The 14468-nt window shown below is 39.5% G+C and overlaps 1 protein-coding gene across 1 annotated transcript in view; it reads right to left on the reverse strand.

The window, feature by feature from the left end:
* pnpt1 (polyribonucleotide nucleotidyltransferase 1) overlaps window positions 1–14468 on the reverse strand; it is a 69807-nt gene that overhangs the window by 46542 nt on the left and 8797 nt on the right. The window contains exons 2-9 of the mRNA XM_078229892.1: window positions 11848–11908; window positions 9966–10040; window positions 9784–9889; window positions 9089–9138; window positions 7278–7341; window positions 4926–4973; window positions 3558–3671; window positions 2154–2340 (exon numbers count right to left, since the gene is read on the reverse strand). Coding sequence (XP_078086018.1) covers window positions 2154–2340; window positions 3558–3671; window positions 4926–4973; window positions 7278–7341; window positions 9089–9138; window positions 9784–9889; window positions 9966–10040; window positions 11848–11908 — 705 coding nt within the window. The remainder of the gene's footprint in view (window positions 1–2153; window positions 2341–3557; window positions 3672–4925; window positions 4974–7277; window positions 7342–9088; window positions 9139–9783; window positions 9890–9965; window positions 10041–11847; window positions 11909–14468) is intronic.

Genomic DNA, 14468 nt, shown 5'->3' on the forward strand with positions numbered 1-14468 from the left:
GATAAGCATGCACGATAAATGAGTAATATTTATGGAGCAGAGAGGAAAGAATATACTAGAGTTACTATTCAAAATATTGGCCGAGTGCAAGTTTCACTGTACTTTTGGAGAAAATAAAAATTATGGCCAGGATTTTCCCAAAATAAACCAAGTGTCATAACAGCGAGAAAATCGGAGCGGTCCACTCTGGTTTGCCCACAGGACCTAAACACAGTGGTGAGCCCGGCTGCAGAGGGATCGGGCACCGTTTTGGAGGACGGGCCCGATCTCCGTTCACCGGGAGACCCGCACCCACACTCTCCTCCCCATGGACATCAGGACACTCCCCCCCCCCCCCCCCCCCCCCGCCTCTCCACTCATTGGCGGCATATTCCCCCCCCCCGCCTCTCCACTCATTGGCGGCATATTTCCCCACCCCCTCCCTGGCACAGATCGCCGGCATCAGGGCCCTCCCAATGGGTCCCCCTTCATGACCCCTGACATGCCCCCTCTTCATGCTCCACCCCTGCACAACCCCCCCTTCATGCTCCACCCCTGCATGGCCCCCCTCCCCCACAACTGCTCCAGCAGTGCCCAACTGACACTGCCAGTGTGCCAGGTGGGAACTGCCAGCATACCAGTTGGGCACTGCCCAGCTGTGTCCCCAACCACCCAGAGGCTTCAATGGCCTCCGAGCCCCCTGGTGTGCCCATCACACCTGGTCTCTGCAAGTGGAGACCAGTAGTGATTCTTGTCGGTCTCACGCCCAAAGGTCAAAAGGTCCTGGAAGCTGGGAGAATCTGGCACTGAACAGGCTATGCATATTTACATACTACTTTAAATATGCTAATCAGCCTCGCACGCTTTCTAGGTGTGATATGGTTTGTGGTATTAGAAAGGGACCGGGATGATTGCAAATCATTTGGCGCGGCCTCAAAACCAATTTTTAGCGATCGGTGCAATCTACGCCAGGCATGGTGACGTCAGAAAATCACCCACCAGATACGAAGATCACTGTCTCTTTCTTATGTTTTTAAGAATCATTTAAATAATTCTTGCATAAACAACAAGGGCAGGTAACAAGGGACTAGCTGTGTGGTAGAGCCTATCAGTGTTTGGGTAGTAGATTCTTGTCAGATATTTAACAACCTACAGCACTTCAACAATTTTCTCATTTCAAGCATAGAACTTTTTTTAGTATATGCAGTATATCACTTCCTGATTACTTTCTCACTCCGTCATAGATCTCAGAGTCACATACTAACCATGTCCTACTATCAGGCTTCTATAAGCAACTGCTGGGAGGTATACAAGAGTGACCCCACAGGCAATTCTCTCCCTTTTGTTGCTTCTACATTCAGGGGAGCAACTGACCTTGGAAACATTTTTTGGATAGATTCCCAAATATAAAGAGCAGGACCTGCAAGAAATATACATACATCTACAAATTTGTCCACAGGTTAAGACAGTCTGATCCAGGAAAATGAATGCAGAAGTTACTCTGTCCAATTGCACTCTGGATCTCAGAACTGTGGTGAGGCCTAGCATTTATAAATACAATATATCTTCAACACATCTTTGCTCATGAACTATTGAGTGTAAAAGCACCATGTGAATGTCCCTTCTTTCTACGGTAAAGTACCTGATCAATATTTGGACCTTCTTTGGTGAGCAGTATCAGGGATTTCTAGCACAAACCCGGAGACCACTAATTCATAGTACAATCAGTTGCAGCACCATTATGATATTCTGTTCAATTGTATACATTCACTCCTCTACACCACTTCTTCCAAAGCTGCTGACATAAATGGAAGCAGAGTCCCCCATGAAAGTAAAAGTACATTTGCAAAAGGTTCTTAAAAATTAAATCATAAATTTCCTTTTTAGAAATATTGTGATACGGATAGTACCATTCTCTTTTCAAGTCCATAATGCTGCTCTTGAGTCAGGAACACAATGAATATGATTGCACCTTCTGTAAAACATTAATTATTTCATACAGTTCTTAGCAGTATTTAGTGCTTCAAGATGGACAGCAGCAGTAATGGTCAGAACATTCCTTAACTTAAGTGAAATACCCTGACAACTAGCACCTGCATTACTGTGGATATAGGTAATTCACATTCATGAAGTATTGAAATTCTCAGTCAGTAGCTGAGAATCCCAGAACTTACTGTCTTGCAATTTCCACTATTTCAGTAGAAGGGGCAAACATCTTCTGCGGTGTCCTTTTGGGATTTCCGTGCTCATTTACTAGCTGCTGAATGGCCAGTATGATTTGTTGCGTGTGTTTGATGCCCATTTTGATAGCGTGACAGAAGTCCTGTTGCAACACATTTTCTGCTGCTGCGTCCAACATGACTGGTAAAGGGAAAAAAATGATTTGAAACTTTATTTATTTATGTATTGGGTAAGGTCATAATCACATACCTATTAAATATCGTATTTTTCTAACTTCAAAACATATACATAAGAAAATATAATGGGATTTGAATAAAGTTTAAGCAGTCAAAACTGAACAAATTGATCTCTGTATGGTTGGGAGTCAAAGTATTTTGGTGAGCCTTTGCAGGACTTTAATACAAAACGAACAATTGTATTTTAATATTATTCTAACCGTGGCGGCACAGTGGCAAGCACTGCTGCCTCACAGTGCCAGGGACCCGGGTTCAATTCCGGCCTCGGGTCACTGTCTGTGCGGAGTTTGCACATTCTCCCCATTTCTTCGTGGGTTTCCTCTGGGTGCTCCGGTTTCCTCCCACACTCCAAAGATGCGCAGGTTAGGTTGGTTGGCCATGCTCAATTGACCCTGGTGTCAGGGGATTAGCAGGGTAAATATGTGGGGTTACGAGAATAGGGCCTGGATGGGATTGTGGTCGGTGCAGACTCGATGGGCCGAATCATCTCCTTCTGTACTGTAGGAATTCTATGATTATGCACGGATGATGTGCTCCAAAATATTTCCTGCATGTAGGATTCTAAACCACGTCAGAAGGGTGTACACAGTCAACTGCACAATTGACAACATTTCTAGATTTATGCAACCTAAAATGGCCAAAGTTAATAAATATTTCCAGTTCTCCACCAATGAGAAAATTTGAGTCAAGGCTCAAAGCGGCATAATCCATCGATTTTCTTAATTCCTTTAATGAAGAAAACAAATAATCACCCCGAAAATTTGGGAGAGATTTGGAACTTATCATGTAGAAAAACATTAAAGGGAACTCCTACATACTCTGTAGTGCATCATGTTAATGCATAAATACTCTACGCCATCCTAGTTCACTGATTAGGACCAATTTACAATTAAAATCCTTTCCTCATTTAATGTATGTAAAATAGTGCATTTAAAAAAAACTCTCAAAACTGATAATCAGAACAGGATGTTATCATTCTTTAAAAAAAAACATTAAATACCATAAAATGTAACCGTCAAGTCTCTGACCAGATATTAGGACTTTCAAAATGGAGCAATAAATTTTGAAATAGTTATAAAACCTAAAAGGGTGCAATTATTTTACTGCATAAACAATTTTTATTAGCAGGCAACAGGTGACTAGAGAAGATCAAATGCTTACCAACTTGGCTCTGCAGTCCACCAGCCAGCACCAGGTTTAAAGTGCTTAACGCCATCTCTTTTCGAGTTGGGTTAATTACAACCTCTCCATCTACAAGACCAACTCTTACAGCACCTGCAAGAGGTATTGCAGAATATAGCATCACTTTTAAACAACTCACTGCAGATGTTAATCACAAAGGAAAGTACATAGTAATGATAACAAATGCCACTATAATATTGATGAAAATTACTCGCAAAGTAAATATTTCAGTGAATGCATATTGGTTTGCTGCAAGAGTGCTATTTTCCAAGTTATATTTATTGTAGATGTTAGCTTAATGACAACTTTGTTTTAAAAAAGAAAATCACACAGGAACTTGAAATCCAAATTCATAATTGCACAGGAGGAGGCCGTTTGGCCCATCCAGTCCATGCCGGGTCTCTGTAATCAAATCAATCCCATTCTATCCCTGTGGCCCTGCAAGTTTCCCCTGTACCATCTGAATGCCCCTCATATCCTACCCAAATTGTGGTGAGCAGAACAGGATGCAATACTCTAGCTGTGGTCCAACCAGAGCTTTATAAAAGTGCAGCATCACCTTCCCTGCTTTTGTACTCAAAACCTTTATTAGTGAAGTCAAAGATCTAATGTTTTGCTCATTACTCTCTCAATATGTCCTGCTGCCTTCAAAGATCTATGTACTGGAAACCCCAGGTCCCTCTGTTTCTGTACACTCTACAGAACTGTCATTACCTCACACTTCCTTGCATTGAATTCCATATGCCACGTGGTTGCCATTCTGCTAAACCATTATGTCCTTATGCAGTCGACTGGTATTCTCCTCACTGTCTGTCACACTTCCAACTTTGGTATCATTGGAATTTTTTTAGATTTTGCTACATATTCCAATATCCAATAATTTATTTTTATCTAAAAAAGTGGTCTTAGCCCTAAACCTTGGGGAACACCATTGTCTGCCATTCTCCAGTCTGAAAAACAACAATTTACCAGGACTTACTGTTTTCTGTCCTATGTCAATTTTATGTCAAGGTTGAACACACTCTCAATTTTGGTAGAGTGGCAACACACTATATATTCAACTAACTTTCCAAGAAAGCACTTTATTTCAGTTTTATTTGTTGGGAAAATGAATAAACAACCTGATCCTAAAACTCTGCTAACATTGCATTCAATTGGCCATCAGATGGTCTAAAGGACCATATTCTGTACTCCATTTGGATAATTTGCAATCCTTTCGATGTGACTTGGAATTTGCTTCATAGGGTAATTGCAAAGATTTTCCAGCATCCTACCACAGTGGGCAGGTCCATCAATATGGTATCCCATACTAAGACTTTACAAGTCCTTGCTTAAAAGATTACCCACCTATAGGACCATTCCATGGTATGTCAGACAATGCCAAGGCTGCAGAGGCTGTCAAAAAAGAAAGTGAAAGAGGTTTGAACATGGCAAATCTGGTGTGAATGAAGAAATAGTGCACTTGGTCATGACAAAAAAAAAACTTACTGGCTGCATTAAAAATAATCAATGAGTTATTTATATTTCAGTACCTTCATCAGAGCTGCTGCAAAAATGAAAAATAGTACAATGATAACTTTTTGCTTCAAAACTTGGGCTGTGATACAGAGCTTATTTTTGACTTTACAACCCTAGTATTAGTGGTGCTGGTAGTATGAGAAATTTCAAGTGAAAATTATGAAAAAAGGTAGAATATATATTTTGAATAATTGCTGATTCCAACACTCACAACACCTTCTTTGAAGTATTTCCACTCAAACAAGATTATGAGGGCCATTGACATAGTGGATAGGGAGTAGCTGTTCCCCTTAGGTGAAGGGTCAATCATGAGGTTCAAGGTGAGGGGCAGGAGGTTTAGTGGGTGGTGACGGTCTGGAATGTGCTGCCTGGGTGGGTGGCAGAGGCAAGTTGCCTCACATCCTTTAAAAAGTACCTGGATGAGCATTTGGCATGTCATAACATTCAAGGCTAGAGGCCAAGTGCTGCTAAATGGGATTAGGTAGGGGGTCAGGTGTTTCTTGCATGCTGGTGCAGACTCGATGGGCCAAAGGGCCTCTTCTGTGCTGTAATTCTATGAAACTCATTTGCACAGCAGCTAACAAAAAATTTAACCTACATGATTGAGCTGGATTTTAAACCATAATTTAAAAAAAATTGTTTTAAAAATATTCTGTGATATACTCAAGTGTGATTATTTAAAGTTTAAATAATTACACAAACTGTGTTTATCATAAAAAATAAACATTCTGCTACAACTTTAAAGCATTCTGAATTTTAAAGCATCCAACATTCTGAAATTCAAGATTTGAAACTCCACTGGCAGATGCCCTGACAGGTTCAGATTTAGTTTTAAAAAATGTTCGTACAAACAAATTACTATCAAGATTTCACATTAAAACTTGAGAAATGTGGAGTCGGTCTCTCCTGTAAACTAGTTGGTTGGAAAAATTCAGTTAACTACCTTCATGAGAACTCATCCCTGCTTCTAAAGAAAGCGGGAGCCTTAATTACCGTACCTGCAGGGCTATTGCAATGTGGGGCTATTATTCAAAACAGATAACCAGTGCATATAGAAGAGTTTTATGTGCAAAATGGAGACGTGATAGTGGCCCTAGGCAACCACATTTAATAAAAATGATTGATAACCAAGTCATCAGCATTCAAATGATTGATGAATCAATACAAAATAAACAGAAAATCTGCTTATTTTATATTTCTTAAAAATGAAAGTTGCCACTCTCTCCACCCCCCCCCCCCCCCCCCCCCCCAAAACAGGGCTCAAAACTATGAAACCTTTTACCTCCCTCAGTCTTTCCCTCTTCCTACAAACTTTACGTTTAGCTTGGCATCCCTTAATCACTTCTTCCTGCTTTACCTCATCTTCTCTTTTACATCTCGGTGGTATCCTGTACTGTGGGCATTGGCCCTTTATTTATATTAAGAAATCTAGATAAAGAAAGGACAGTAAATGGGGGGAAAAAATTTAATAATTAAAGTCAACTTGAACTGGATAGTGCAATTAATTATATCCTTTTTTTCCTGCTCTGGGCGCTATGATGAATCCTCTTTAAATGGTGTAAGACTTTGTTTTCCAACACAAAAACAGGCCATTTTGTTCAACAGGTCTAAGGCCAATGTTCACCTTCCACAGAAGCCTTATTTTGTCACACCCTACCAACATATGTTTTTATTTCTTTTTCCCCGCGTGCACTTATCTAGCTTCCTCTTGAATGCATCTACGCTCTCCACCTCAACTACTCCATGTGGTAGTAAGTTCAACATTCCCACCACTGTACCAAACCATATCAAGGTCTTAATGTTTTCAAGTTCATAGCACAAAGTCTGATATGCATTAAAATTGCTGTGTGGATTGTAATACTTCATTTCAAATTGCTACGCTCGATCTTTACGCAAGAAATTTTAAAGGAAATGCCTTAACGTTTATCTGCATCATCAGCAATGCATATAGGCTGGTAATGTCCTGTCGCTCAGTATTAGCTTTAGTATTCTTTACTGGTACAGTGTTTTGGCCCCAAGGATCATTTTCTATGTACTTACAGCACAGAAACATTGGTCGATGGTGCAGGAATATAAGTTTTAACCACTGGTTCAGCTTTCCTGAGTATTTTGTTTAATGAGCCTTCCCCACCTGAACAATAACAAATGGAAGAAATTCCTCCTGGGTATGTTCTTACTTACCTCCATTTATTGCAAGTATGTCAGGATCATTGACACCATCCACAGCGAGGAGGTTACAAACAATCTGACACAAAGAAAGAAACGTGAACGTTTACATTCTAAGATATCGGACTGTAAATATTTCTGCAATTAACTATTTATACTTTGTCCATGCAATAACACGTAATTCCAAGGAGACTGCAAGTAAGTACAAGGGTACTTCACGTATACGTTTCAATGGTTTAAAATGTCATCTAAAAGAACTTGAATAACTGTGATTACGTTTGTCGCTGCGATTTAATACAAAAGTCAATGAGTTTTCCTCGAACAATTTTTTTTAAAAAAAGGCACTTGATTGAAACACTTCTCTTGCACCTTTGTGATGTAGAAAACTTCAGTTAATCCATGAAATGGGGTAGTGTGACAAATATATTACAAGAGTACTGAAAACTATTTTAAAATAATTATTGAATGGTACTGGAATTCATATGATTTCTTGGACTACTGTAGAATTCAGAGAATTAAGAAGGGAGGGGGTTTAAGAGGGGAGAGGGTTTAAGATCTGTAGAGTGAAATTTGCTTGATAGCAAACAGAATACTTGGATACAGACATTGAATACATATATCTTTCCATGGGTTGATCGACAATGAAGGGCAACAATGATTCCTAGTCAGGTCCCTGGGTCATGGGTGAGGGAAGAGGAAGTATTAAAAGTTGTGTCAGACATTAGGCAGCATTGGCAGTTGAATTTTGTGTCGGTGGAAAGTCTATTTGTTCCTTCAGCTGTTGGGCGAGTGGATATGTCTGTAGAAAGGGGATCCACATTGTCAGGTCCAACCAGCACATCATTTACAGTTGGCACAGTGTCGCTGAAGAGGGGCAAAACAGTGCTGAGAGTTAAGATGTTGCTTTTTCTCACTGTTGGAGTGAATGCTAAGTGAATCGCACGTGTTGGGGGTTCACTTGCCCTGGCTGGTAATAAACCTTTCAGTCTAGTTTAGTTAGTTTAGTTGATCTTCAGGGCCTCTCCCAGAAAGATTGAGAAAAGATAGCAATATTTTGTTTTGAAGTATTCTTTTGATCCTGGTGCAAGCAATATTTGTATGAGTTAAATGATAGAATTTACAGAGTTTGTGTAGGATTAGTTATACGCTGCATTCGTCTCCTCTAGAATTAACTAGTGTTAAGATTTTCTTAGCTCTTTTTGAATAAGGATATCTACACAATATTTTTATAAATATGCTAAACATATATATCTTCTGGACGGAAATCCATCAGATAACCGTCGAACCAGCACTCAAGGTGATAACCTTGAAAGTGGGAGAAGGACTCTCCCCAACTTGTTCCAACTTCAAGTTCACCTGAGAACTAACTTCTTGGAAAGTTGACTACTAGAGGCTTTGCAACTTACTGCAAATCTTCTGCTTTATAAGTCCTTCCCTTCAACTAAAGCATCAACACAACCAACAAGGCTGACACAAAAAAGACTGAGAATCATGAAGTGTAATGGTGCTGTTTCTTTCCTCATTTTTGTACCTAATCTTTGTGAATGATACTGTTGGTGAGATGGTTGAATGAGATGTCACATTTTTTAAAAAACCAGCAGGACTAATGAGAAATAATAACTGTACTTTGTAAATTCACAAAAAAACTTATTTCTCAAATTATTTAAATTGGGACAATAATTCTGAGGGTAAGAGAACATGCATCCCTCACATACAAAATACGCTGATCATGAACAGCACGAAAACACGAATGTTTCTGCCCATGTCTGTTCAAAGTAGCTTATCTTAAAAATATTGCAAAACTATTAATTTTATCCATAACTTACCTGTGTATCATAAAAGTAGCCTGAAGGAAATAGTGGTCTGATTGAACGGTCTGTAGAATGCAACAGAGAACAAATAATTCACAATATTAAGAACAATACCAATTTAAGACAGCCTAGCTTACATTTGGTTCTATGTTCCTGCTTTCTCAAGCCTTTATGTTCTTCCTCACACTGGGTAAACGTGGAAATACAGTCTGGACTGTGCCAAAGACTTCACTAACAGCTACAGTAAGTGCTGTTCTGTAGTTGCTGTTGGCAGGAACCTTACGATTGCTTTTTATGCTAATTATCTGTCTTTCCTCTGCTCAAAAGAGATAACCAAAGACATAAAAGCTAACCCACGGAGAGCAATTGACTTGTTTGGTAGCTAAAAATGGAACCTTGGTTATTCTCATTGGCATCAATGGGTTCGCTGACAGAGGTAATTACCTATCCAATCCAGCACTTTTGTAGTTTAATCCAATTTTCTTTGCCCACAAAATGTACCAACAAATTTCAGTAACACAATAAATATAAATATTTTCACTTGGAAAGTGAAGCATTAGAAAAGTAAAACATTAAAAAAGTATCCATAAGGTATTCATTCTTACATACAACAAATATAAAAATGTAAAATTGTTACTGTAAGTACTATTTGTAGAAATGCACTTGAAAGTATTGCTGCAATAAACCTACTCTATATTGGATAATCTTACCAATTACTCTGCTAGTTAAAATCTCATTATCCGTGTAGCCCATTTCTCTTCGTAAATAAGTTGTTGGTATCCTTCCTGCTGCAGCAGCTTTCTGACGGTAATCAACCTGAGAAGAAAAAATTGTTAGTCTCCAGCAGATTCTACCAATATCAACCAAATATAAAATACTATGAAAAACTCACCACTAATGGCATAAATTGGGATGAAGTAGGCTTTGTTTTACTGACAGCTGTAACCATCACTGATGTATCTCCTAACTTCACAGTGAGAAAGAGAAAATCAACAGCATATAATTTGAAAGCTTTTCTAAATTGTCATCTTAGCAAACAGATATAATCACATGTAGGTTAGAGGCTCCCTTCAAGCTTCACATTATTTTATATTTCTGTCACAATTTTATTACCAATTATTTACTTTTACTTGTCCTTAAATGTTCTGAACAACAAAGATGACTGTTTCTTGGCCACCAGACAGCTGAGCACTCGGACACGTTGATACAATATCCTTCATTAATCAGTTCAAATGGGCACTCAGTAGCAATAGCGAGTAATTCACTTGAACCTACGGCCACCTTTTTGTGAAGCAGACACTTCACTACTGGATTTCTAACCACAACCTTCCTTTCTTAATTCCAATCCATTATGGAACTTGTGACAGCCCAAGTGATACAGGAGTAGTGTCCTTATGGATCAGTTCCTTAAGGCAGCCACTAATGCTATGATTGATGTAATTCAGGCTTGAACTTCTGGGTCCATCATTATCTTTTCTGGGCACTCGGATTGTACAATAATTGCAGCCTTGCCAACAGTGCCCAGATGCCAAGAAGAAATGAAAGAAAGAGGAGCAAAATCATGGCATTGCAGATTTCTATGTCTTTTACCAATTTACCTATACTTATACCTCTAAATAAGTTGAGATTTACTCTTAAATAAACTTTCTTGATTCAAGGTATAGAGGAGAATGCTAATTAAAACAAAGGATAATAATCGCTACTATGTTGTGACACAGGCCAGCAAGGCCATAAGAAAAATCAGGCACTCAGTTTTATTTCTAGACAGATAGAATTGAAAAGTAGGGAAGTTATGCTAAACCTGTATAGAACCTTGGTTAGATCACACTTAAGAGTATTGTGTGCTCTTCAGGATGCCATGTTATAAATAGCACATAGAGGCAGTAAAGAGGGTACAGAGAAGACTTACAAGGATGATACCAGAAATACATGGGTAAACATATCAGGAAAGGCCCGACCAGCTGGGTGGTCTCTCTCTCTCTAGAAAAAAAATAAGGGTGGGGTGGGGTGAGTGACGTAATAGTGGTCTTTAAAATTATTACAGGTTTTGATAGTGGATACAGAGAGAACATTTCGCCTTGTGAGGAACAGCATACCCAGAGGCCATCAATAGAAGATAGTCACCAAGAAATCCAATAGGGAATTCAGAAGAAATGTCTTCTGAAAGAGTGGCAAGAGTGTAATATCACCAGCACAGGGAGTGACTGAAGCGAATAGTATAGATGCATGCAAGGGGAAATCAGGCAAATGAATGAGGGAGAAGGGAATGAATGGTTATAATGGTAGATTTAGAGGAGAAAAAATGGGAGGATGCTCAAGTGGGGCATAAACACTGACATGGGCAGGATGGTCAGAATGGCCTGTTGCTGCGCTGGATACGTTAGGCAAGTTGCAGAATACTGTGTAGGAAGTCTAAAATAATGTACTGAAGGAGATGAGTTACCCTCAGTCATTACACACTCAGTAATTGCTAATACAATATACTTGGAACCTTTTCTAAAGTTACATTTTCCTTCAATGTTTACCCACTCCCCAAATTCATAGTTTGAACGGTTCAACAGAGGTAGTATTTTTCAAAACGTTCTCTTCCTTTCTGAAACATGGAGGCAATTGTTCATTCGTCATGATAGTTCCCAATTAAAAAACACAATTCACCACAAATTAACAAAATGTAACAAGTGTCTATGGCACACTGAAATCTCAATGCTTCAATTCCCTACTGGTCAAGAGCAAATTAATTTAACTCTACACAGAAATTCTAGAGAATAGTTTACCTGCACCATAGCACATCCATCTGAAAACCTGGCAAGTTTCCCCGTAGAGATTTCAAGTTTTCTGTTGTAACAAAAGAATGAAAAACAAAGCAGTTTTTATCTTTAGTATATTACAAAATTGTGATAAACTTTGTCATGGAAACTTCTCACTCATTCTCAGAAAAGAGGCCAAATAAAAAGTAGGCCATTCCGCCCTCAAGCCTGCTCCGTCATTCAACATGACAATTGCTAATGCTCTATGTCAACAGCATACTTGCGCATTCTCTCCATACCCTTTGACACCTTTAGTGTCTAGAAATCATTTCCTTCTTAAATATATTCAGTGGTTTAGCCCACATAGCCTTCTGTAGTAAAGAATTCCACAAGTCACCAGCCTCTGAGTGAAGAAATTTCTCTTTATCTCAGTCCTAAATGCCCTCATATCCTGAGCCTGTCACCCTTTGTTCTAGAACTCCACAGCCCAAGGAACATCATCCCGGCATCCCGTCTGTCCAACCTGTCAGAATTTTATATGTTTCTATTGGATCCCCTCTCATTTCTTCTAGATACCAATGAATAAGGCTTAGCTGATCCAATCTCTCCTCATACAACAATCCTAACATCTCAGGAATCATTCTGGTGAGCCTTCGCTACGCTCTCTCCTATATTCTTTCTTAAATAAGGAGGCCAAAACTGCACACAATACTCCAGGTGTGGGCTCACCAAGGCCCTGTGCAGCTGCAGTAAGACACCCTTGCTCCTATACTTTCAAAAAAAACCCCAAGTATAGGGATAAATCATTGAGCTTAATTGTTTGTTTTAAAATAAACCATTAAATGGTGTGAAAACAAGTATAAAGAAGTTATTTCTAAAATCCTGTGGCTGGTTTTCTTTTGGCTACTTGAAATTAAAAATAGAAGAATCTTGCTCCTGACGTGAAGGTGGGCAAGTGACCTGCTGTCCGACCTCTGGAATTAGCCACTAAGAGTTGAATGGGCAAAGTGGAAAATGATATGCAAAGTTGGCAAGCTTCTCTCTCTTTGGGTGGGAATAGGACTGAAGCCTCAGCACTCTCTAGCTCTCTGGCCAAGAATGAGAAACATATTTCCCATATTACAAACTGCAGGGACATTCCCTCCCATTTATTTTCTCACCTTTAAGTTCAGCAAAATTTCCCAGTTGTCCACAAAGGTAATTGTTCTCAAATTATGTTTGAGAACAGTTTTTCTTACTGTAATGTCTCACTCATTGTCTAAAAGCACAAATTGAATTTTTCATTGATACTGTTACAATGTTACTACTTGATGGGAAGGTCCCAGAATGGAACTCACCACAAGTTTTACCTTTGTAAAAAACGTGGATGAAAAGTCACAGGACTGCCATTTAGCTTTTAACAATAAAAAAATAATATATTAAACATGAAAAGTTCGTCTATTATAGGATTAAGGAGGTAAATGTGTGGCTCAAAAGATTGGTGTGGAAGGAATGGGTTTGAATTCATGGGACATTGGCACCAGTATTAGAGAAGAGGAGACCTGTTTCGATAGGACGGTCTTCATCTGAATCATGCTGGACCAGAGTCCTGGCGAATGATATAACTAGGGCTGTAGATAAGGCTTTAAACTAAATTGGGGGGGGGGGGGGGGGGGGGGGGGGGAGAGTTAAAGGAGAGGGTAGAAGTGCAGGTTAATGATGAGGACTTTCAACTAGTCAAAGGAGCCGAGGGCTCAGGAGAGGTTAGTAAAGTTTCAAGACCACATAATAGAACAGAGAGTATAGAAGGTGGCAGGAATCTAACCTCAGGCAGAGCAACAAAGGTGACAAGTATGAGAAGGGAAGTGGTCAATGCAGGACTGAGGGTGTTGTACCTAAATGCACGCAGTATACGGAACAAGGTAAATGAGCTTGTTGCGCACATTGAAATTGGCCAGTACAATGTTTTGGGCAACACAGAGACGTGGCTGCAAGGGGATCAGGGCTGGAATCTAAATATCCAAGGATATGTATCCTATCGAAAGGACAGGCAAATGGACAAAGGGGGCGGGGTTGCATTGTTAGTAAGGAATGAAGTTAAATCAATAGCAAAAAGCGATATAGGATCAGAAGGCATAGAATCTCTGTGGGTAGAGTTGAGGAATCGCAAAGATAAAAAGACCCTGATGGGAATTATGTACAGGCCCCTTAGCAGTAGTCAGGATGTGGGGCAGAAAATAAATTAGGAGATAGAAAAGGCATATAAAAAGGCAATATTACAACAATCATTGTGGCTTCAATACGGAGGTGGACTGGGAAAATCAGATAGGTAATGGATTCCAAGAAAAGGAATCTGTGGAATGTCTAAGAGATGGTTTTTTTGGAGCAGCTTGTGACAGAGCCTACTAGGGAACAGGCAATTCTGGACTTGGTGATGCGTAATGAAGCAGACTTGATTAAGGAACTTAAGGTGAAGGAACACTTGGGGAGCAGTGACCACAATATGATAGAATTTACCCTGCAGTTTGAGAGGGAGAAACTGGAATCAGATGGAACGGTATTACTTTTACTTACTTTATCTCCCATGAGAGCTTATTTACTTTTCATGCCATAAGCTCTCTAAGCCCAACAGACACACAGCTTAAAATGAAGCCAAAAGCCCCCTTGCA

This window comes from Mustelus asterias, chromosome 15, assembly GCF_964213995.1.
Source record: "Mustelus asterias chromosome 15, sMusAst1.hap1.1, whole genome shotgun sequence".
Lineage (NCBI taxonomy): Eukaryota > Metazoa > Chordata > Chondrichthyes > Carcharhiniformes > Triakidae > Mustelus > Mustelus asterias.